Below are 26,748 nucleotides of genomic sequence, written 5' to 3'. Positions count from 1 at the left end.
AGCTACAGTAGCCGGGACAGCTTAGTAAAAACGTGACTGTCCCAGAAAATCCGGGACAGTTGGCAAATATGATGTAATGCAAGATTATCATGGGGCCCCCATGCACTTGGGGCCCCTGGGCAATTCCCAAGGACATGCATTAAGATGGCCCTGTTTTAGAAGACTATAGAGGAAAGAGGGATGCAATTAAACAGCTTACAACTTACGTAGGAGGATTTGTTTTATCTCTGTATATCACCTGAAGCTTGTCACTTTAATTGGTATATGTGAGGGTTTACAATCACTTTGGTAATGGTAGCAACAAACTGCACCATATATGCCATTTTTGCTTTTGCCTTTAGTTCTACTGTAAACCAACACATACCAAAGATGACAACCCAATGGGTTAAGGGCTTCAAGGAAACTTTCAGGTTTGTAGAACACTTTCTTTATACTATTTGTATGTGGTAGTCTTCAGTAGCATTTTCAAACAAGGGCCGAAATCACCTATATTCCAACAGTGAGGGATTTTATTTGGCCAATTCTAATTTTAGTGTTCTTTTCTAATGCTTGTCCTGTTGATTTCTTTTGTGAAAAATAAACTGTAAAGGGTTCTTATTCACTTCTAAGGCCACATACAGGCAGTGATGTCAGCTGACCGCTATGTAATGAATAAAGGTTTAATAATAACATTTTAATGAAACATTAATGCAGTACATTGACATTTCTCCACAATTGTGTCTGACATAGAATAATTGGTTTGGAAATGTTACAGCCCTGTGGTCCATCTGTATATATACTATAGTTCAAACTGTGGTTTTGTTGTTAGCCAGGCTGAAAACATAAATGAAACAAATGCACCTTTCCTTCCTAGACTCTTGAATTATCAATTGATTAAAAGGGAGGCAAAGCACCTTTATAAAGTATGTTTAAAGATAAACTTCAGACAAGCAACAAAATACGCAAAACAAATAAATATAAGAGAGATATTTTACCTGCCAAAGGATTTGTGTTTCCGTTTATCACACAACACACCCCTGTCGGGCAGGTCAGCAGAACATATTTTATCTAGATTCATGCCCCATACACACGTGCAGAATATCTGCAGACTTTTGTCTGCAGACTTACCAAAACCATATAATATGAGGTCAAACCTAAACACTTTCAATTTGTATGCAATCCGGCAGGCCCTTGCACTACATAGAAAAGACCCCCCACAGTCTTTGCTCTGCTGTACAAGGACTTAAAAAAAGCTGATATCAGATCAGATTCAGGTATTCACATTTCTTGCATTTAAAAGTAATATAACCACTTTAATACTGGCACGTTTCACCCCCTTACTGTCCAGACCATTTTTCAGTTTTCAGCACTGAAATTCTTTGACTGACAATTACTGTTATGCAAAACATAACATTATACCCAAATTAATTTTATATCATTTTTTTTGGAGGCAGAAATTTATTTTTGTGGTATTAATAACCTCTACGTTTTATTTGTTTAATATATAAAGGAATGGATCTATAAAGGAAAAAATACCAACAAATTTGAAAAAAAAAGTGCCAGGACAGTAGGAAATCCCCTAAAATGACCCCATTTTGCAAAGTAGATACCCCAAGAAGATATAATATTTTTTCACAATTTTTAGAAACGAATAAACATGCTGGTAACGAGGGTGTTAAATAATGGCACTTGATAATGTGGAACTCGGTACATTGTACTGTTTATACTGGCCATGGAGGATAGAATAATATAATAGGTTAATATACAAGTCAAATCAGAAACAGGATGAGGCTGGAATATGCTGTAGATCATGTGTTAATGACACAAGAAGGGTGTATTTTATTATTAAAAATCTCCAAAGGACAGCCGCGTTACAAAGTTAGATAATTTGTGAAAAAAAATATGTGTATTAAATAAAAATGTAAATATACATAAATACATAAAACTACCTATATTCGATGCTCCTATCTTATTCATGAATAAAAATAATCAACATATGAAATAAAGGTGTGCAAAGTAAAAGTACCCCTCAACTTCATAGTAGCACTGTGCTCCAAAATATTACAATTTGACACAAAAATGCATTAACATCAAAATAAAAAAGTCCTCGAAATATCCAATAGTGCAAAAAAAAAAAAAGTGCTGCGTTTCTTCCCATACTATCTACCAAACACCGTATGTGCTTGTGAGATTCCTCTAGTTCAGAAAAAAACTCACCGGAAATATATTTCGACCATTCTCATGACTGCCATAATTCACTTTGTATACATTACACCTCAACTTCCAGGCATCTCATCATTACCAGATCATCCCTCCATCCAGATCAAGAGGGAAACCAAATATACTTTATGCAAACTGGCACCTAAGGATTTAAATAATTAACTCAAAATAAACTGCTTTATTAGTGACTATTAGGATGAAGAAGATTCTTATAAATGCAGGGAGTCCTTGGTAGGTGTTTTTTTTTTCATATAAATATTATTTTTATACAAATATACATGTTTAAAACGTATTTGTTTTATATACATAAATTAATATTGTTTTTATATTGTATATCTTAATTTTAGATTTTCAGTTTGTAAGGTTTTTGTCATTTATGATTTGTATTTTTTTTTATTGTTGTCACTGTAGTGCAATGGTTGTGGCTGGTGGTTAGGAGGCTTTCTCTTTTCTTACACACCAATCGTGTGTAACAGCAAACAGTACTTCCTGATAACCAGCCAGTAAGTTATACACTGCTGCCTAGCTGCAGCCTGTGTTTACATTTTGAGATGCTATGATTGGTCGCAACTATCACATGGTTCAGAGCAACTCTCATTGGCTCTCTATTTTTTATCTTTAATCAGCTGTGTCCAATCAATGCACAATCACAAGAATTTGCCCATTCAAGCATGCACTGGAGCTCAGTTGCTAGAGGTCATACCAGTATTTCCTCCAAAAACCATAGGGAAGCGGACCAGACATATTGTCGCCTGTCCACAAGAGGCTAATTATGTATTATTGAATACAGAGCTGCATGAATTTGTGTCTTTTATATCTAAATTCCAGCTTTACATTTTCTCTAATATGGGAATAAATTCTTTATGATCCCCACAGGCAATCATATACTCCCTGGACTAACATTCTACAGTGTTATTTCTATCAATATTAATATCCAGTTTTATTCTGTGCATTGAGAAAACATCCAACTGTTTTTGAAGCAAACTCTTTGAAGCCAAGTCTTTTGCTATTACTTTTAAAGGAACAACTTTCTACCAAGTTATATATATATATATATATATATATATATATATATATATATATATATATATATATATATATATATATAATATACACACACATATATATATATATATACACACAACATAATAAAACATATATATATATATATATACCCAATCATGTGGACTTTTAGTATACTTTTTAGTGTAATGAGCAGAGCTTCATCTGCTTAGTAAGCTCAGTGAACATTCATTTTGCAAAATCAACATTTATCTTGTAATCTGAACAGTGTATATTCACTTAGTAAAGGTACTTTAAAGTCCATCATGTCTAAATTCTCAAAGGCTTTTTTGTTTTATAGGTAAAACAGGGTCTGTCTAGCCCACATCATATATGTTTGACTGGAGCAATAGTATTAAGCATAACCACAATAATACCACGATATTTCTTAGTCAACTCTAATCATTGCTACAGGGTTTTCCCACTCAAAAAATTAAAGCAGATTTAAACCCTAACTGGCATTTTAGTGTGCTAAGACCCATCTTTTTTCACCATTTGTTGTATCTCAATGCTGGTGATTAAGGATGAGCCTGGGTTTGCTCTAAACCAAGAAGGTAGCCCTTGGGGCAATATTTCATCCACTGATACCAACAATAGGTCATAATTCTCCCCACTGACACCAAGAAAGGGGAACAAATCTTTCCAATGAAACCAATGATCGGGCACAATTCCTCCCAATGACAACAATGATGGGGTACAATTATTCCCACTGACACCAATGATAAGGCACAAACACTCCCACTAAAATTATTAAGCATTATTTTTTTCCCACTGACAAATGGGACATTTTCTACTCCCAATGGCCACAACCCGGCCCCAGATAAAGTCTGAAGGACAATAAACTGGCTTTATTTAGAAAGTTTGGAGACCCTTGCACTAAGGGATGGGGATGCGTTTGACATCATTGACCTAATATGGCCACATGGCCTTATTAGGTCAATGTTAAACTACAAGTTGATTCCTTAGCTTACCTTTCTGCTATGGCTATGTGCATACAAAGACTGGATACTACAAAGTTAGTACAGGGTGGGTCCTCTTCCACTCCTCCATGATGACATCACAGAGCTGGTGGATGTTAGAGACCTTGCGCTCCTCCTCCTTCCATTTGACCACGCCCCACATATGGGTTTAGGGTTTAGGTTTAGAGACGTGCTTGGCCAGTCCATCACCTTTATCCTCAGCTTCTTTAGCAAGGCAGTGGTCGTCTTGGAGGTGTGTTTTGGTTCATTATCATATTGAAATACTGCCCTGAGGCCCAGTCTCTGAAGGGAGGGGATCATGCTCTGCTTCAGTATGTCACAGTACATGTTGACGTTCATGGTTCCCTCAATGAACTGTAGCTCCCCCATGCCAGCAGCACTCATGCAGCCCCAGACCATGACACTCCCACCACCATGCATGCTATAGGCAAAACACACTTGTCTTTGTACTCCTCACCTGGTTGCCACCACACATGCTTAACACCATCTGAACCAAAAAGGTTAGTTTGGTTTTATCAGATGAAAGGACATGGTTCCAGAAATCTATGCCCTTAGTCTGCTTGTCTTCAGCAAAATGTTTGCAAACTTTCTTTTGCATCATCTTTAGAAGAGGATTCCCGTCTGGGATGACAGCCATGCAGACCAATTTGATGCAGTGTGCAGGGTATGGTCTGAGCACTGACAGACTGACCCCCCAACCTTTCAACCTCTGCAGCAATGCTGTCAGCATTCATACATCTATTTCCCCAAAAAAACCTTTGAAAATGATACTGAGCACGTGCACTCAACTTCTTTGGTTGACCATGGCGAGGCCTGTTCTGAGTGGAACCTCCTGTTAAACCGCTGTATGGTCTTGGCCACCTTGCTGCAGCTCAGTTTCAGGGTCTTGGCAATCTTCTTATAGCATAGGCCATGTTTATGTAGAGCAACAATTCTTTTTTTCCAGATCCTCAGAGTGTTCTTTGAGGTGCCATGTTGAACTTCCAGTGACCAGTATGAGAGAGTGAGAGTGATAACACTAAATTTAACACACCTGCTCCCCATTCACACCTGAGACCTTGTAACAATAACGAGTCACATGACACCGGGGAGGGAAAATGGCCAATTGGCCTAAATTGGACATTTTCACTTAGGGGTGTACTCACTTTTGTTGCCAACGGGTTAGACATTAATGGCTGTGTGTTGAGTTATTTTGAGGACAGCAAATTTACACTGTTATACAAGCTGTACACTCAATATTTAAAATTTGTATAAAGTGTAATTTCTTCAGTGTTGTCACATGAAAAGATATAATAAAACATTTACAAAAATGTGTGGAGTGTACTCACTTTTGTTGGATACTGTATTTTGTACTGATACATTGTACAGCACTTAGGTACACCTACCTCAGTGCCTTGAAGGAGCTCACTCCTACTACTCTTATACATACATTATTTAGCACTGCCTCAAAATAGTGTAGGCTGCTGGAAAAAAATAATTTTGGCTCTTCTGTGTTCTGTGGATTAGGAGTTGATTGCTTAGGGCTGCTCTGTGTTTCACAGGCTGCTTTTCTGTTACTTCCTCTGTCTTCTAGAGGCTTCTAAAATTATAGTTGGAGGGGGAGCAGAACAGGCAGCCTGAATATTTATGAGACCCCAGCCAATCCCTGGAAAGGTGTGCTGAGAAGGTGGAGCCCATAAATAGTAGAAGGCCTGAGCAACAAGGTGCAGTGTTCCTGGGTCCAGACCTGCAGGAGGAGACCCCCGTGCAGGGGCTGTGCCCCTGAGCCAGGAGGGCTAGAGAAGCCCTTGTGAAGACACTAAGGTCCCATTTAGACTAAGCTGGGAGGCTTATTCACACACTCATTGTCCATGGATCCAACTGGGTCAGGAGGAAGCTCACTGGAGAGAGCCAGGTGGAATTTGGTGGGAAAAAGTTCAACTGTCCTGAAGTGCTGTGAGTCTACATCTCCCTTACTAGATAGAGCCTGTGGATATCGGCAGGAGGCAACCAGTGATCCTGTGGCTAAGTGAGTAAAAGACCCCCAATGCTGAGGAGATGTGACAGTGTCTAGCTTTTAACCTCCTTAGAGAGTACAAGTCTCCATCAGCATTAGAAGTTCTGTGGGACATTTAGTGGATGCAGTGCAGCCAGCAACTTGTTCATCATTGCAGCCAGAAGTGCAGCCAGCAGTGTTTGGAGGGCAGCCAAAAGTTGACAAGTTTGTTCAGTAGCAGTTCATCGGGGTATCCCATGCTCCCTATTCCCTATACAAGTTCATGTATAAATAAAAAACCCTAAAAAGAATCTCTAAACTGTTTTCTAAACCAGTGGAAGAAGGAAGAAAACGCTGCGTGTCTGGTTGTGTGTGTGTTCCAGAGGGGGAAATAGAACCAAATTTACCAGCCGTTTGTTAGAGGGGGAGTTACACATAAATTAGAGGGGACGTGGAAAGAAGTTAGTTAAACTAACAGTCTTTTAGGATTGAGACTGCATTATCAGGTGCAGACCCACACAAGCATAGGGAAAACATATAGCCACTGTCTAAAGCGGGATTTGAATACAGCTCCACACCTAAACAACAATGCTGTTATTCCCTTAGCTACTGCTGTCCAGATGGAAATGTGCCACTGACTGATTTGAATGTGTCTTTGGGGTTGTTTTCTTATTCTTGGTTGACTCCTGAATGATTCACATACTTAGAACACGCATGGGCCCAGCAAAGCTGTAACCTGGCATCTGCATACCTTTTGGTTGTGTTTTTCTAAGGGTTTAAAAAGAGAAGTTAGTCTATTTTCATAACTGTGTTTTGGATATTTAACCGCTTGCCGACCGCCGCAAGTAGGTATACTGCGGCGGTCAGCCCCGGCCAGGCAGAGTGACGTATATATACATCACTAGTCTGTGACCGGCTTGTGAGCCAATAGCGGGCGAGCGCGCGCCCGCTGAGGCGCGTGCCCGCCCCGGCTCGTTCACTGAGGAGTCCGCGCGTGTGACCGGCGGACCCGATGTCCGCCGGTCACACTATGATCGTCGGTAGAGAGGGAGAAAGGCGGGCGGCATATGTAAACAAGCCGCCTGTCATTCTCCCCTGTGTAAAAATGGAGATCAGACGGTTCTACTATGTAGAACCATTGATCTCTGTTTTTACAATAGTAGACATGTCCCATCACAGTTAGAAGCACGCCCCTAGGACACACTTAACCCCTCCCTCTCCAATACAGTTAACCCCTTCCCTGCCAGTGTCATTTTTACAGTAACAGTGCATATGTATAGCACTGATTACTGCAGTAATGTCAATGGTAACCCCAAAAGTGTCAAAAATGTCAGTCAAGGGTCCGATCTGTCCGCCGCAATGTCGCAGTCCCGCAAAAAAATCGCAGATCGCCGCCATTACTCGTTAAAAAAAAACACCAAAAATTACAAAAATCTTTCCCTTTGTTAGTAAACGTGATAACTTTTGCGTAAACAAATCAAAATACGCTTTTTGCGATTTTTTTTACCAAACATATGTAGTATAAAACAAATTGGCCGAAAATGTTAAAAAATTTAGATTTTTACATTTTTTTTGGGAATTTCATATAAAAATATGTGAAAAATATTGTTATTTTTGCTAAATTTACGCTCTTTTTTTTGTTTATAGCGCATGATCAAAAAATCGCACAGGTGATCAAATACCCCCAAAAGAAAGCTCTGTTTGTGAGAAAAAAAGGACGTGAAATTCGTTAAGGTACAGTGTTGCACGACCGCGCAATTGTCCGTTAAAATCACGCAGTAAAAAAATCGCAAAAAACCCCCTGGTCAGGAAGGGGGTAAAATCTTCCAGGGCTTAAGTAGTTAAACTAGGTTGAAGACTATAATTATTCTCTATGTGGCTCTTGCTTCCGTTTGGTGAGAAGGGAGTGTATACCAAAAGAGGACATTTTCGGAATGTTTGGATACCAGGTATGCTTCAGGACACATGTGGGGGGAGGATATCACAAAATTGCTCCTATATGGGAGAATGTCACGCATTGCATAGGATTTTGACCTTTTTGTTTTTTTTGAATAAAATTGTTAATTGTGATGGATATTGATTTTTTTGTTATACTTTTCAGGAGTGGAGTACAAAATCCCTGATGAAGATTTCTATATTATAAACTTGTGTATTTATCGAAACGCGTTGGTTATACACTACTCCAACAAGTAGTCCAATCCATGTTTTTATGTACCATACATTTTGTTTGTTAAGCCTGTATGTAATCTGGCTGTATGTATTTTTATTTATTATTTATAGCTTGTGAACACTTTTTTTGAGAGCCTTTTGGCCAATAAAAATCATTTGATATTATTCAAACACAATTTCTTTTGGATTAAACTCTAAACCTATATACGTTCTAATATCTGGTTACCTATAAAGTCCCATATACCCAAGGGGTTTCCTTTAGAACTATGGATATTTAAACTATCCCTCAACTGTTAAAAATGACATGATCAGCTAACACAGACATTCTCTTGTCCTAGCAGACAGAAAGAGGTGCATGTAGAGTGAAATCAAGTGCGCTGTGGAGCACTGACAAGCTGATGTTGCAGCCTGAATATTAGCAAATATGGCTGCCCCCATGAACATGCATTTTAATACTTATACATTAAAAGTTTTTTTTTTTTTATTATTAAGATTTATGTTAAATGTGATCCAATTTGTATATCTGAAAACATCCCAAAGACCAAACATTATTTTAATTAAAATATTTTCTTACCAGCTCAGCAATAACTGAACTGAAAAACATATGCTATACTGTATTGTACAATTTTTTTTTTTTTTTTTCACTTTTCAGTGCCTGCAACTTGGATTCAAATAAGAGGTTTACGCAAGATATTCTAAAAAAATAAAAAGGAATAACCTAATAGTTGACCTTACTGTGTATTTTGGCATGCACGACTTACCTCCCAGAGTGTCCCTTCTTCTTTTAATATAGCAACCAGCATCCCAATGGGCACCATCATGCAAGAGAGAAGACCCATGAGAATCCCTAATGCTTCTGACCAGAGAGGGAACTGGTAGCTGCCATACTGGGAGGGCTGATACTTCAATATGCTGTAACCCAAGAGGCCCTGGATGAATATAAACAAACATTTCACAATGTTGTAATGGCAATGTTTCTGACTTGAAATATTGTGACAACATCAGTTATTACTGTGATATTATTTCTTATCATTTAAGGATAAATCAACCAAAGAATACATTTTAGTTTTAGAAAAATTCTGACTGGTAGAAGCACATCTTATGTTTCTCAAAGTCTTCAGCGTTGATGTATCCTCCAGGTTCCCAGCTTCAGTCAACGCCATTTCATTTTATATTGTACTCCTGAAATAAAAAGTCTAACTCCTTAAGGGTGGTAAAACTCATACTAACATCAACAATGCCACATTTTACTTCTTTGGCCAATAGAGAAAAGCAGAGTGGTTTTAGCAAAATTCTGATTTCACCTTCTGCAAAATTTTTACTGTAGTGGGACAATTTTTGCAGATTAAGTTGTGTAGCCAAGATTTTTTTTTGGTTTGTTTTAATTAGATCGTTATTTTTATACTGTTGTTTTACACATTTTATTTTGCTTTTGTTTTTTACTGTGTTTGGTTAAAATAATTTTTTTTTTTTTTTGCAATAGAACTGATCCAGGATAGTTAAATTGTGAATTTGTAACCCCCAGGAAGCATTTGAAGCCTGATGCAATTTTTAAAAAACACCAAAAAACCTTCCCAATTCAGCTTTGCCTTCCCAGTTAAATCCAGCACATTTTTCGTATGGTGAAGTTTCTTTGAAAACTTTTGAATTTCATCTAATTCCAGGTAAATAAATACTTTCAATTGTGCTCATCCTGAATGGCCAAAAACAGACCAATATCGCACACAATCTTTGACCACCTGACAATGCCTTCATCACACCAAAACTGCTCTGCATGTTATTTTGAATTAAAGTTGCAGCCTAGTAAAACAACTGATACTTCTTGAAAGCTTAACTTTAGCTGTCATCATAAGTCACTCATATAATTCTTGGGTTATTGCTCTCCTATAGAGTTGGGCAAACAGTTGGAGCCAAACAAAGGTTCGGCCCAAACATTGCCTGTTCGTCCGTTCGCCCTAGTGCATTCTAGGTCAGGTGCAAGGCTTTGCCCAATCAGGGCACAAGAGCACTGTCAGAGCCCTAATTGGACAAAGTGATAATGACTTTCCCCATTAATGCCTCAGTGCTCACACTCCCACCCCACACTATAAAGGGTTCCTTTACACCTGAACCTTTTGCAGTGTGTTGTTGGAGATAGATAGAGCAGGGCTCATTGATAGCTAGTTAGTGTTTTTGTAACAGGTGTCAGTGTAGTGTGATTACAGTGTGAGTAAAGTGTAGTGTGATTATAGTGTCGTGTGAGTATAGTGTAATGCGTGGAGTTCCCCCCAAAATCCATACCAGACCATGCAGCATGCAACCTGGCAGGCGAGTAAACCGTACCAGGTCACATGCCCTCAACATTAGGGGGTGGTTGTGGGATCTGTGGGCGCAGGGCTTATCAGAATCTGAGAGCCCCCTTTAACAAGGGGGCCCCAGATCCCAGGCCACCATTTTGGTGAATGAGTAAGGGGTACATTTTTGAAAATCCCTTAAAAAAAGTAGTGTAGATCCATCGTCAATCACGCCACCACCCGGCACACTGCTGGACCTGAAAAAAGAAAAAAAAAGCTCCACCCTTGACGAAGGCTCCCTGCCATCTGCCTGCTACGCAATGTGACAGTTCCTCAATAGGTCACCTGGCGACATCACCTGGTGACACTGCCCCGACACTGCTGACCGATGCATGCCGGGTCAGTAATGTCACAAGGGGGCAGTGCCAACAGGTTGCTCGCTCACGCCCCCCCCTTTCCTGGCCTGCCAGACTGCATGCTGGGATAAGGGTTTGGTGTGGATTTTTGGGGGAACCCAGGTCCTTTTTTAAAAAACATTTTGGCATGAGGTTCCCCGTAAAATCTATATTAGCTCCAAAGGGCCTAGTATGGATTGGGGGACCCCAGGCCATTTTTTCTCTTATTATTGAATTGCCAGCAATAATACGTCGGTCCGCGGGAGCGATCCTGAGGGTGCGTGCGATCCTGAGGTTGCGTGCACCTACTCGCCAGAGGGGAAGCCAATCCACAGGGGGGGCACCCGCGATCGCTTCCCGTGAAGAGAGAATGGTGGTCTGCTGTTGTAAACACAGCAGACCGTTGTTCTCTCAGGTATCAATGCAGAGCTCCTGTTTTTCTCCTATTTAGGAGCACAGGTCTCTGTATTCATTTCACAAGCCCACCCTCGACACAGTTAGAAAACACCCCCCTAGGCTCACACTTACCCCTTTGATCGCCCCTAGGTTAACCCCTTCCCTGCCAGTGTCCTTATTACAGTAACAGTGCAAATTTTTAGTACTGATTACTGTAGTAATGTCACTGGTCCCCCCCAAAAGTGTCAAAAATGTCAGGGGTCTGAATGTCGCAGTCCCACTAAAAATCACTGATCGCCGCCATTACTAGTAAAAAAAATAAAAATAAAATAAATAGGACATAAATCTTTCCACTAGTTTGTAGACGAGATAACTTTTGCGCAAACTAATTAAAATACTCTTATTGAGATTTTTTATACCAAAAATTATGTAGCAGAATACAAATTGGCCTAAAATGATGAAAAAAATAGATTTAGATTAGATTTTTTTTTTTTGGGAATGTTATATAGCAGAAAGTGAAAAATATTGTTTTTTTTTTTTCAGAATTGTCGCTCTTTTTTTGTTTATAGCACAAAAAATAAAAATGGCACGACTGCGAAATTGTCCATTAAAGTAACGCAGTGCTGAATCGCAAAAAATGGCCTGGTCATTAAGGGGGAAATCTTCTGGTCCAGAAGTGGTTAAAAGCTTTCAGCTGGGAAAATCAATTTAAATGTCATTTTTTTTCATGTCAGTTTTGCTGCAGCAGGTTCTATAGATGGTACAAATCCGTCACTTTGCAGGCAGACTAAGGGGACTCCCTAGGCACTATATTTAAAGGAATTTATCATTTTTATTATTTCACTTTAAGGATCATTAAAATCACTTCTCCTGTAAAAACTTTTTTTCTGCGCAGTTTTGATTTTTCAAATTCGGGTCCATAGACTTTAATAGGGTTCGCAATTCGGGTCCGAACTTTTGCGATGTTCATGCGCGAACCGAAACGACTTTTTTTTTTTTTTGCAATAAAATTACTGATCTTTAAATTGTCAGTCCACTCAAAACTTATATTTCAGCTATGGTTAGACAACTGTGTTACCTTCATGTTGTTGTACATGCAATGTTCGTAAACCTTGTATCCTTTTATTACATTAATAATAAACTTGTTTGGAAAAAAAAAAAGACTTTTGGAAAAAAATAAAAAAAGACAACTGTGGGCTGAAGTAGCTACTAGTTTCCTTGGTCAATAGTTTTAAAAAGCTCTCTTGGCCTAAAGCCTAGTACACACGCAACGATTATCGGCCGACCGATCGTCCGTCTTTTGTCCAGAGTTGTGTTTTGTTGGTTGGAATGTGCCTAGACTGCACACAAATTTTCTCGCCCAACAAAATTCTACTTCAGAAGTGATGTCATGTGTTGGTTTGCTTTCTTTGTGTTCTTTCTTCACTGAGCATGCCCAGACTTGTTCATTAGATTTTTCCCTGTCGAAATCTGTACTGACTGCACGAAAATCAGCCGTGTTTTGACGGCGGACAAAAATTTTATAGCCTGCACACCAGAATTTTTTCGGCCGAAAAGTCATACTAACAAGCTGAAAATCGGCAGATCGATCGTTGGACGAAAATTCCCTGCCAAATTTCGATGCGTGTGTACGAGGCTTTAGTTCATACATCTGCCAATCTTCTATAATCATTTACTCTCTTTATGCATTTTATCTTACCTATAACTGTAAGTCATTTATTTTACTCTACAGAGAATAGAGATGAATTAAAAGAGTAAGAGTAAAAGAGTAAGAATATGTGAAGGAGGAGCACATTGCTAGAGTCCCAAAGAGATGTAAGAAGTGATGGGGTAAGTAAAACCACCATGCATAATTAAAATATAATTTTTGGATGGACTGAACCTTTACTGCCAAGGGTCTGGACTCTTAATGGAGATATGGGACCCAGGACCTCATATTTACTCCAAAATGATCTGCTGCTGCGATTATCTTTTGACAAATATTGCAGGATACACGAGAACACAGACATTAAAACACACTATGCACCTGGACAAATCCTATTTCCTTTTTTTTTTTTTTGGCACATACAATAGGCTCAAGGTAGAAAACCACTGTATAATTTTCCCACACATTGGTATGCGAGACGTTATGCACACAGTAAGATAAAATAAGGTCATCACAGACACAGTCACCTAATATTACCTTACCAGTTCTGTCACATTGCAATAAATAAAAGGGTAAAACAGATGCACATTACAGATTATTTAAGACGCTATATTTTAAAGGCTTTCTGCCTTGTTGAGAATTATGATGTGTAAATGATGCAATTAATCAATTGTCCAGAGCAGAATGTATTTATAGAGAGGGACTGCAATGGGTGTGCAGAAGAGGGGGGGGGGGGGGTGTCTGAGTAACCCTGGGGATACTGCAAGCTGTCACTTACGCAATCCCGGGGATTTCCTCAGCGTGCCTGCTTCATTGGCCTTTCAACACATTGCTTGTTTCAGATGATTATATCTTTTTTTTTTTTTTTTTATATATATCTTTTTTATAGTTTTAAAACAGGGGATTGATGGTCACCCTGTCACTGACATGTAGTGGGTGTAAGAATGATGTCTGTGCATTTTGTGTAGGTGTTAAGCATTGAGAGGATATGTATGTACACATTTATAATATGTCTTTGGAATTCCAAGGATAATTGCATTAATATTGAAAAGCATATAAATCAAGCACCCCTCCCCCACACCCTTCTCTATATTCTATATGGTTATCATGGCTTTACTGGCAATTATTACTTTGTAAGCATCTGTTGGTAATTTGTATGCCCCTAAAGCAAAACAATACCCTCCTACCCTCCTGTCTTCTAAAGATGGTGCCATCTTAGCCTTTATTTAGATATACAGTTGCCATTGTAGTGCACTTGTAGTCAGCTATGACAACAGCCATTTGAGAGCTGAGAAAAGCACACTGGCTACTGAGACAGTAATCAGCATGCCTTGAACATAGAATACACTGTGTATATACTTATAAGCAGAAAATAAATGGAAACATTGCAGAAAACAATATTTGTATTTTTGATTAACCAGTTGTGACAATGGGCGTGCCAAGCATGGCCATGCCAGCAACTGTCATTTTGACAGTTGGAAGTTGCTGGGAAAATACATCAGCTGGCATAGCTGCTGGCTTTAAAAAAAAAATAAATATATAACTTCTGACACGGTTTTTAGAAACATGTGGGAAAAATACAAACTAACATTGTTACTTTTATAATTCTTTTCCATTCATCTTCGGATCAAAAAGGCTGATATTTTATCTCTATATAATGTCAGATTAGGGGGATCTAAACCCTCCAATTCTTTACAGCCAAGGAAGCTGCACCTTAGCCTCTGCCTGTTCTGTGATTGTCATGGTGCTGCACTTGTAAGTACAATAGTATAACTGTAACAGTTTTCAATCATGACATGCTTTGAATGTAACTGGGAAATCATTAAATTGATGAGTTTATTTCTACCTTAAAGCAATGTGACAAGTAAAAAAATCAACTTTTTGTTTAAACAAATTTGTTCCTGTTAAACTGGAACTAAACAGATCACTTTAAGGCCTCTTTCAGACAGAGCTGATCCATCTACGCGGAATCCGCCTGCTCAGCAGGGGAACTCTCCACTGATCCCCGCTGTGCAGAAGGATGACTGGTCTGTGTCCGCTCCCCTCTATAGGGTGGTCACAGGGAAATGGACTGCATGTCATCTGAACTGATGGCCTGATGGCGAACATAGAGTACAATGGGTGGTCCTATCGGGCCTGCCTGAAAAACTGACAGGCGGACCCGATGGATTTGCTGGTGTGAAAGAAGAGGCCTAACTGTTCTCAGAAAAGTTCGATTTAAGCAGGGCTTTTTTCTCAGAAAATAGGAACTTAACCCAAACACATACCTTGCAAGTGGATGTGGTAAAATTTTAGTGGGAGGGTCTTAAGGGGGCATTAAATACCTGGAGTGCATTACATACAGAGTGCAGAGTTTAGGGGGGTGCTACATAGAGAGTTCAGGGGTGCGCTAAGTACATAGTGCAGAGTTCAGGGGCGCGCAGCATACAGAGTGCAGAGTTCAGGGGCACGCAGCATACAGAGTGCAGAGTTCAGCCTTCTTCCACAGCTGCTTACCTCTGCATCCCCCATCCACATCTCACTTTCACTCCTCTTCAGCTCTGACCTCTGCACCCCCCCCCTCCCCATCCATTGCCCCTGGACCAATCTTCTCCCCCCACCTTAAAAGTTCCACCATCTCCCACATGCCTTACTTTTGTTCCTGTAATAAACGGAAGCACCCAGCCAGCTCTAGTAACTCCCTGCTCATTGTAGGTGGCTCTGCCTCTCTCTCTCACTGGCAGGGAGATCATCCAGGGGGGATGTTGGCTTCTGCACTGCACCCCAGGCACCTGAATCTACCTTGTCCCCATCCTGCACATCCTGTGGGAGCAGCTCAGGAGATCAGATCTGTGGGAGCAATTGGGAGACAAGCTGTCACTTGTAATTACAGAAGCCACACTTCTGGGTTTACAAGTGATAGTGGTGAGTAGGGAGCAGAGGGCTTGAGCTAAAGGTGGTGGAACTGAGTTCCACCAAGTTCCAGCTGAAAAAAAGCCCTGCATTCAAGACATGAATCTTAAGGCAGCAGGCAGCTTCCTTGCCTGTACAGGATACAAAGGTTTAGTTCTGCTTTCGGCCCCATTCATACCTAAGCGATTTGGTACGGATTTTAGGTAGAACCCCAAGCCAAAATTAAAGACCCCAGATCCCTCCTCTGCCCTCCTCTGCCCTCCTCTTTGGGCATCATCTCAGTATCCATTGGGGAAATGATCAGGAATATGTTTATTTTTTTTACACTATTATTGCTTATACAGTGAAGATCACTGTATAAGCCAGCCTTTCTCAACCTTTTCAACACAGAGGAACCCTTGAAATAACTTTCTGGTCTCAGGGAACCCCTGCTACAAATTACTATACCTACAACTCATGATACATTCGTTTGATGGTCAATTTGAAGAATGCTTCTTACACTTGTGGACACTGGGAAGATTTATCACCCTACAGATAGCTAAAAAAGATCAATGGGTCAGTGGGAACTTATCTGAGAGGCAGAAATTTCTCATTGCTCAAGGAACCCCTAGCACCTCTGGAGGAACCCCAGGGTTCCATGGAACACTGGTTGAGAAACCCTGGTATAAGCAATAGCTTTAGATATTATGCATGGGTTTCCCATTTGTGAACAGCTTGCTTTGGTAGTGATCTGTGATTGGCTGAGCTAATCACTTGGTATTGGTAGCCAGGTAGCCATGTGATTGCTGTGGGCCAATTACACATCACAACAGTAAGCAAGCTGTTCAAGAATGGAAACCAATCATAGCAATCACATGATACCCGGTTACAGGTAACAGTGATCTGCTGTGTCTGGGGGATATAGAGATCACAGGAGGGATGCGCTGTGCCTAAACCTTAGTTGGCTCAAGAGTCAATATTTTTTTTTCTTTTGTTTTTTTAAGTAAATGAGAGATGAGGACCTGTCATGCTTATTTCTATTACAAAGGATTCTTACATTCCTTGTAATAGGAATAAAAGTGATGAAAAATCAAATAAACATAAAGGGACAGTGTAAAAATAAAAAGTAAAATAAATATGAAAAAAATTAATAAAGTGCCCCCCAAAAAAAAAGTGCCCCATATCTCCATGTTTGCGCGCAGAGGCGAACGCATACATAAGTCCCGCCCACATATGTAAACACTGTTCAAACAACACATGTGAGGTATCGCTGCGATCGTTACAGTGAGAGCAATAATTTTCGTGCAAGACCTCCTCTGTGACTCTAAACAGGTAAATTGTAAAACATGTAAAAGCGTTGCCTTTGGAGATTACCGTAGTACCAAAGTGTGTCACTGTTCTACAAGCATGCAAAATCTTAAAGCATTAAAGCTTAGGTATCTATTTACTTGGCGTAACATTAACGTTTACATTATACAAAAAATTGGGCTAATTTTTCAGATTTTTTTTTTTTTATTGCGTTTTAAAGACCGCTGTGCAACTACAATGTGACATAAAATATTGCAACGACTGCCATTTTATTGTCCAGGGTCTCTTTGGGGGTTTAAAGTAATTTTCTAGCTAAAAATACTGATTTTTACTTGTAAATCAAATGTCAGAAAAAAGCCTGGTCTTACAGTGGTTAAAGCAAATAAAACAGTTTTTTTTTTTTAAGTTTTATTATGTTTGTTGTCAATGGCATGCATACAAAAAAGAAAAGTAATTTTAACAAGACAATATCACCAAAAAAAGCTTTGTTTGTCTTAAATATCTTTTATATTAAGCAATGGGAAAGTTAGTGATAAATAAACAGGCCCATGAAATGTAAAAATTGTATCTGTCCATAGAGGGTGTACACGTGTGAATGCTTAAGTGTTTAAGGATTAATTAACATTTATTGGACTTTTCTAACTTAGACGTACTTTTTGGAAACAGTTAAACTAGTAGGTTTAGTTCTGCTTGGGAACTTTAGTTGATATGGCCCCCCTGAGACCTTACAATAATGTGGTTCATTTTTATTTATTTATTCTAAAAACCATGGCTTTGCCTTTTCCAATTCCATGTCTATTGAGTAAAGCCCCGTACACACGCGTCGAAAATTGGCAGGGAATTTTCGGCCAACGTCCGATCTGCCGATTTTCGGCTTGTTAGTATGATGCTTCCGACAACCAACTCTGACTTTTTGGACGAAAAAAATCTGGTGTGCAGACTATAAAATTTTTGTTGGCCGTCAACACAACGGCCGATTTTCGTGCAGTCAGTACAGATTTCGAGAAGGAAAAAACTGATGAGCAAGTCTGGGCATGCTCAGTGAAGAAAAAACACAAAGAAAGCTAACCAACACATGACATCACTTCTGAAGTAGAATTTTGTTGGCCGAGAAAATTTGTGTGCAGTCTAGGCACATTCCAACCAACAAAACACAACTTGGACAAAAGTCGGACAATCGGTCAGCCGATAATCGTTGCGTGTGTACGAGGCTTAAGGCTACAGTTGTATAGGATGCTGAATACATCTGTTTCTTTAACAATCTAGCAAAATATCAGGGTCAAATACAAGATTTCTCAGGTGATAAAGCACCCTTAACCACTTGCCGACCGCCGCACGACTATCTACGTGGGCGGTCAGCCCCTCACAGGCAAAGTGACGTAGGTCTACGTCGCTCGCCTGTGAGGGTTTAGGGAGCGAGCGCGCGCCGCCGGAGGCGCGCTCCCGCTCCCGCGTGGTCACGGACCCCCCTGCGCGCGTGACCGGCGGACCCGATCGCCGCCGGCCACTCTGCGATCGGCGGGGGAGAGGGAGATAGTCAGGCAGCTTGTGTAAACAAGCTGCCTGTCATTCTCCTCTCTGTATGAGAGCTGATCACATGGATCTACTATGTAGATCCATTGATCACTCCTCATACAGTTGAAGCCACAGCCAATCACAGTTAGAATCACGCCCCTAGGGACACACACAGCCCCTCCCTCTCAAATAAAGTTAACCCCTTCACTACCAGTGCATTTTTACAGTAACAGTGCATATGTATAGCACTGATTACTGTAGAAATGTCACTGGTAACCCCAAAAGTGTCAAAAATGTCAGTCAAGGGTCCGATCTGTCCGCCGCAATGTCGCAGTACCGCAAAAAAAATCGCAGATCGCCGCCATTACGCGTTAAAAAAAAAAACAACAAAAATGACAAAAATCTTTCCCTTTGTTAGTAAACGCAATAACTTTTGCGCAAACCAATCAAAATACGCTTTTTGCGATTTTTTTTACCAAACATAGGTAGCATAAAACAAATTGGCCGAAAATATTAAAAAATTTTGATTTTTACATTTTTTTTTGGGGGAATTTCATATAAAAAAAAGGGAAAAATATTGCTATTTTTGCAAAATTGACGCTCTTTTTTTGTTTATAGCGCGTGATCAAAAAATCGCACAGGTGATCAAATACCACCAAAAGAAAGCTCTGTTTGTGGGAAAAAAAGGACGCCAAATTCGTTTCGGTACAGCGTCGCACGACCGCGCAATTGTCCGTTAAAGTCACGCAGTGCCGAATCGCAAAATGCCCTCTGGTCGTTTAGCAGCCAAATCCTCCGGGGCTTAAGTGGTTAAAATATAGCTAAAGGAGAAACTTTTTTTTTTGGATAGAGTTGAGAGGGATTAGAACACCTGTCAGTTTTTTTGTTTTTTTTTGCTTTCTGTGTTCCCTGTTAGGGAGAACCATCTCCTCTATTTGTCCTGTTTTCCATTATCATTAAAAGTGAAAGTAAAAGAAAATCCCACATTTTTGGTTGTCCCCAGAACAGTAATAGAGGGGGAATCTTCCAATGGAGATACTAGTTCTGTTGACTCTAGGGACAACCAGTGATTTTTCTCCATTCCTGTTTTTTGGGGCAGGAAGTGAAGGTGAAATATCTCCAAAGAGACACAGATAGCAAAAAAAAACATGACAGAGGATATCATCCTCCCTTACTGTATCCAAAATAAAAGGTTTTGCCTTCAGTTCTACTTTGAGGTTTAGATCACAAAATAAAAGATAAAACTTACATCTGCATACCATCTACTATACATGAAAAGCATGTAAACATTCATGCCATATACTGTATACCCTGTATATGCCTTTCACTGAAGTCGGCTATAGATTGATTAAATTTGGATCAGGGTATGGCTGCTTTCGTTCAGGAGACTTGGATCATTTGCCCAATATGTCAAAGGGACATGTTGGAAATGTTTCTGTTATTGATCAGCCACGGGTAAGTAGCTGCAGCTGCTGATCAGTGTATTTTGACTGCGGTGGGTGCCACTGTTAGAATACGATGTCCCAGCAGGGGGCAGTTCTCCATCTGTCACGACTGTGAGGGTAGAGGAATCTGATATGACCAGCAGCGTAAAACAGTGTATGGCTTGCATTGCATGTACACCGCTGTACTGACTGGACAGAATTGTTTTGGCATTACAGAGTCTGGCAGTGCATATAGTTCAGGACTGTGTGTATTTACATATCTTATGATTTTTTGATGAAATATGCCACATTCTTAGGTTAAAAATAAAATATCAATTATGTCCATTCTACTCACCATCAATGTAACTGGTGATAAAAATGCCCAGCAAGCTTTAAAATATATACCCGGTTTGAATCCAAGCATCATTTGTATATCCCGGCAAAAACTCTTTATTCCTAGATAAATGGACATAACAAAGTTTCATTCACAGCAATTTAATGTTCACGGTTTCCTACCAGTCCAAAGACAAGCATGTGAAAGTAGGATGTTTTGGACAAGCAAGCAGCCAAATTAAAGTGGAAGTAAAGGCCCTCTCTTTACTTGTACCTATAGGTAAGCTTACAATCTGGCTTACCCATAGGTACAATTAATATCTCCCAAACGGACATCGTTTAGGAGATATTCACATCAGCAATAGCCATTGACATCACCCACACATGCGTAGTGATGCTCTGCATTCCAGGGAATACAATATGCCATAGAATGCAGAGCCCAACGGCCAGGTCTTCAGCATGCATGCGCGGGAGTGACATCATCGCAACTCCGGCTATTAAAAAAACCAAGGCCTACGAACCCGGAAAGAAAACCAGGTAATTTGAAAGCGCCAGGGGAGCTGTGACAGTGCTGTGCTAGAGGGTTCTGTTTGTAGGTAAGCCTGTCATAATGTGCTAGTTTGCAGTGCATACAGACATATTATGGTATAACGCTGCAGGGTGCCCATTTTTTTCTTTTTTTGGGGGCAGTTTACTAACGCTTTAAGGTCTGTGTCAACAGGTTTTTGTTATCTTTAAATTAGTTTTAAATTCCCATGATAGCCATGAGAATGCAAACTCACCTGGGGCAGGTCAATTACACATGGCAATGCATTGTGAATGATCACAGAAGTGTCTTAATCTGATGTCATCGACACAGGTCTTTAAAGTGGATGTAAACCCCCACATATACTCAGTGAAGTGAACAGCCTCAGATGATACACAGAGATGAGACAAATCTCCCTACATATGTTTTACATGTGTACCTGCTGTGCTTTCTATATTCTTTAGAAACTGCACATGGTGTTGCTAACCTTTCTTCCTGTTTCAGTAGTGGGAGGGGAGTCTAGGCATACACTGTGTAAGAGCTTATTGGAGGAAAGGCACACACCCCCACTTAACATAGGCAGAAGAATAAAGAAACTTGCAGAGCTGTGCTGTGAATAGACCAGCTCTCTGATAATATATCTCTAAGTTCCTTCCCCAACACATCAGCTGCTTTTATCTCCTGTATCAGAGAGCTTGTCAGAAGTTATTAGGCTGATAACAGAGGAAAGGAGCAGCAGAAAGACACTGGACTTAGAGCTTTGGAGAGAGATAGATAAACACTAAAGATATACATATATGTGCCCTAGTCAGATTTTATAAATGGGGTTTAAATCCACTGACTGACCAATGTGCATCAGCATTGTTCAACTCCCTCTAGCACCCAGCAATACCTTATTGGCTGCAGGATTAGCAATAGAGTATCAGAAAATGATATCTAAAGTGGCCTAATCTGACAATTGTGGCATAATGTGTATAAAGGACCTTAAAGTGAATCATCACATTTTAAAACCTTTTTACCTTTAACCACTTGCCGACCCTCGCATGGCTATTTACTGCGGCAGTCAGCCTCTCCTGGGCAAAGCGACGTAGACCTACGTCGCTCACCCACGAGCCTGTAGGTGATCAATGGCTCCGATATCCGCCGGCCACTCGCGATCTTCCACAGGAGAGGGAGAAAGACAGATGGCTGATGTAAATACAGCCGTCTGTCATTCTCCCTGAAGTAATGACAGAGGCTATGCGATCCTGCTATGTAGGATCATATGTCTCTGTGATTACTCCCCTAGCCATGCCCCCTAACAGTTAGAATCACGCCCCTAGGGACACACTTAACCCCTTGATCACCAATAAAGTTAACCCCTTCCCTGCCAGTGTCATTTTTACAGTAACAGTGCATATTAATAGCACTGATTACTGTAGTAATGTCACTGGTACCCCCAAAAGTGTAAAACATGTCAGTCAGGGGTCCTATCTGTCTGTCGCAATGTCGCAGTCCAGCAAAAAAAAAAAAACGCAGATCGCCGCCATTACTATACAAAACAATAAAAATTACATAAATCTTTCCCGTAGTTAGTAAACGCAATAACTTTTGCGCAAACCAATACGCTTATTACGATTTTTTTTACCAAGAATATGTAGCAGAAAACAAATTAGTCTAAAATGTTAAATAATTTAGATTTTTACATTATTTTTTTGAGAATTTCATATAAAAAAATTTGAAAAATATTGTTATTTTTTCAAAATTGTCGCTTTTTTTTGTTTATAGCGCAAAAAATTAAAATTGCACAGGTGATCAAATACCACCAAAAGAAAGCTCTGTTTGTGAGGAAAAAAAGAATGTAAATTTTGTTTGTGTACAGCATCACACAACTGCACAATTTTACAGTAAAGTTACGCAGTGCCGAATCGCAAAATAGGGCCTGGTCTTTGAGCTGCCAAATCCTCCGGGGCTAAAGTGGTTAAGTCATATCGTTAACCATGAAGCCAATTGACAGAGGCTATAGCCAAGATCTGATAAAGAAGACTGCTTTATCAGAGACCTGAAAATATTATAAGGTACCAGTGGATGACTGAACCACTGACACTCACCATAAATTAAGTTGTCAGCTTCAGATTATTTAGACAAATCTTCAGGACTGAAAATATCAAGACATGGCCAGAAGAGTGAAAAGTGAGTATAAAATGACTGTACATTTTAAGCCTTTTCTCTCCCTTTACCTGCTGCTCAGATCACTAGCATGAAGTGTCATTGTGGTAATTACAGGCAATACAACCTACCGTATACTCTTGAAACCGCAAGGCAGAATGTGATTACTATCACCAGGAGGCCAAATCCTGCACTGTAGTCATCCAAAAGGACCAGCCAATACATTCCACCCTAGAGCATTAAAACACAGGACATCGTATTACAGGCAAGAAATAGTCATGATATATTTGCACTGTTATCATTAACAAATAGTGCCTAATGTACAGGTCAACAATACCCAGTACTAAATTTTCTATCAGTTACATTTTGAAAAGCTATATGTTATTTTTACTACTTGGGACGGCTCCCTTTGAGTTCACAGAAACCAGAACTACAGAGGAGGCATCGGGTATGAATGCGCACTGACAGTATTGACTGTTAGCACGCATTAAGAACAACACTGGAAACAATATTGGGCGGTATACATCCGCCACAATGTTGATTTGCGGCAGAACCCCTTGGGATCACCAAAATTTTCTCGTGCACCATCAGTGGTCCACGGACCACTGGCTGGTGACTGATGGTCTGCAGTGTACTCCGAGAAATGAGAATGTCACCGGTTCACGCTCAGTCATTTCATGTCTATGTAGAACTAGGTTTAGTGGTCCATGGAAAAATCAGAATCTGGAGAAATTACTTACATCAGTTGTGAGGATTAACCCCAGCAGAAACAGCACAACACAGATGATAAAGGAGAAAAAAGCTTTCTTTGGTCTGAGGTAATATGGGAACTCATCTGTAATGGCCGTCACAATGGTCTCCATGAATGCAAACTGCGGAGGACACAAATAATATCCTGAATGAAAACAGGAGAAAAAAAGTCTACAGCATTCACTCATGTAGTAACAGGTCATGTGATGAGCAGGCGCTAAATAAGTAAACAACCTTAAGATGTACAGCTTAACTAGTATGCAATGAATATATTGTATGTACAAGAGTTTGATTTAATGACGTATTTATTGACTTGGTTCATTTAAGATTCTGATAGGTCTCAGATAAATGAAGATGGGGTGCTGATCAAAAGAAAATTCTTTCAACAAACTGGTTGTACACAAGTCAATCAATAGATCAACAATCGACTTGTGTACAAACAGCCTATCCATCCATGGATCAAAATTTGGCCAGTCCCTGCTGAACCAGCCACATTTTGATCCATGTATGGCAGCAGGCTCTCCCTCAGTATAGATAGGTAAAAAGGTGTGGTGCTTACACACTTATATGGCATATGGCCTAAAATGATATGGCCTATATGAGCTTGTTGAGCATGCCATTCCAAAGCCATGGGCATTAATATGAAATTGCCTTCCACCCTCCCTCACTTCCCCCTTGATGCTATAACAGACTCCAATTTTCAGGGAAAGCTTTCCACAAGTCTGTGGGAATTGTTTGCCCATTTGCCCAAAGGAGCATTTGTGAGGTCAGGTACTAATGTTGGATAAGAAGACCTGCCTTACAGTCTGTGTTCTAGGTCATCCCTCCCAAAGGTGTAAAGCACAGGTCATTTAAGCTTCTTTACACCAAATTTGTCATGCTATGTCTTTATAGGCCTAGCTTTGTGGACGAGGTGCTGAAAGATTATATATATATATATATATATATATATATATATATATATATATACAGTATCTCACAAAAGTGAGTACACCCCTTACATTTTTGTAAATATTTTATTATATCTTTTCATGTGACAACACTGAAGAAATTACACTTTGCTACAATGTAAAGTAGTGAGTGTACAGCTTGAATAACAGTGTAAATTTGCTGTCCCCTCAAAATAACTCAACACACAGCCAATAATGTCTAAACCACTGACAACAAAAGTGAGTACAGCCCCAGATCATGACACTCCCACCACCATGCTTGACTGTAGGCAAGACACACTTGTCTTTGTACTCCTCATCCGGTTGCCACCACACACACTTGACACCATCTGAACACAATAAGTGTATCTTGGTCTCATCAGACCACAGGACATGGTTCCAGTAATCCATGTCCTTAGTCTTCTTGTCTTCAGCAAACTGTTTGCAGGCTTTCTTGTCCATCATCTTTCAAAGAGGCTTCCTTTAGGGACAACAGTCATGCAGACCAATTTGATGCAGTGTGCGATGTATAGTCTCCGCACTGACAGGCTGACCTCCCACCCCTTCAAACTTTGCAGCAATGCTGGCAGCACTCATATGTCTATTTCCCAAACACAACCTCTGGATATGACGCTGAGCATGTGCCCTCAACTTCTTTGGTCGACCAAGCCTGTTGAGAGTGGAACCTGTCGTGTTAAACTACTGTATGGTCTTGGCCACCGTGCTGCAGCTCAGTTTCAGGGTCTTGGTAATATTCTTATAGCCTATGCCATCTTTATGTAGAGCAACAATTCTTTTTTTCAGATCCTCAGAGAGTTCTTTGCCATTAGGTGCCATGTTGAACATCCAGTGACCAGTATGAGAGAGTGAGAGTGATAACATTTGATAAAATTTAACACACCTGCTCCCCATTCACACCTGAGACCTTGTAACACTAACGAGTCACATGACACCGGGGAGAGAAAGTGGCAAACTGGGCCCATTTGGACATTTTTACTTAGGGGTGTACTCACTTTTGTTGCCAGCAGTTTAGACATTAATGGCTGTGCATTTCTTCAGTGTTGCCACATATTTAATAAAATATTTGCAAAAATGTGAGGGGTGTACTCGCTTTTGTATATATATATATACAGTTATGCACATAAGTTTACATACCCTGGCAGAATTTATGATTTCTTGGTCATTTTTCCAAGAATATGAATAACACAAAAACTTTTCTTTCACTCATGGTTAGTATTTGGCTGAAGCCATTTATTATTAATCAACTGTGTTTACTCTTTTTAAATCATAATGACAACAGAAACTACCCAAATGGCCCTGATCAAAAGTTTACATACCCTGGTGATTTTGGCCTGATAACATGCACACAAGTTGACACAATGAGGTTTGAATGGCTATTAAAGGTAACCATCCTCACCTGTGATCTGTTTGCTTGTAATGTGTGTGTATAAAAGGTCAATGAGTTTCTGGACTCCTGACAGACCCTTGCATCTTTCATCCAATGCTGCACTGACGTTTCTGGATTCTGAGTCATGGGGTACGCAAAAGAATTGCCAAAGGATCTGCGGTAAAAGGTAGATGAACTATATAAAACAGAAAGGGATATAAAGAGATATCCAAGGAATTGAGAATGCCAATCAGCAGTGTTTAAACTCTAATCAAGAAGTGGAAAATGAGGGGTTCTGTTGAAACTAAACCACGGTTACATAGACCAACTAATATTTCAGCCACAACTGCCAGGAAAATTGTTTGGGATGCAAAGAAAAACCCACAAATAACTTCAGGTGAAATACAGGACTCTCTGAAAACATGTGGTGTGGCTGTTTCAAGATGCACAATAAGGAGGCACT

The 26,748-nt window shown here is 40.0% G+C and overlaps 1 protein-coding gene across 1 annotated transcript in view; it reads right to left on the bottom strand.

Annotated features, from left to right (window-relative positions):
* Positions 1–26,748, bottom strand: part of SLC6A7 (solute carrier family 6 member 7) — a 212,776-nt gene that overhangs the window by 45,073 nt on the left and 140,955 nt on the right. The window contains exons 10-13 of the mRNA XM_082256632.1: positions 23,960–24,091; positions 23,351–23,450; positions 20,568–20,668; positions 9,147–9,314 (exon numbers count right to left, since the gene is read on the bottom strand). Coding sequence (XP_082112758.1) covers positions 9,147–9,314; positions 20,568–20,668; positions 23,351–23,450; positions 23,960–24,091 — 501 coding nt within the window. The remainder of the gene's footprint in view (positions 1–9,146; positions 9,315–20,567; positions 20,669–23,350; positions 23,451–23,959; positions 24,092–26,748) is intronic.

Source organism: Pelophylax lessonae, assembly GCF_965119305.1.
Source record: "Pelophylax lessonae genome assembly, chromosome: 4".
Taxonomy (NCBI): Eukaryota; Metazoa; Chordata; class Amphibia; order Anura; family Ranidae; genus Pelophylax; species Pelophylax lessonae.
The sequence above is the reverse complement of the archived record's forward strand: the minus strand, read 5'-3'. Positions and strand labels throughout refer to the sequence as shown.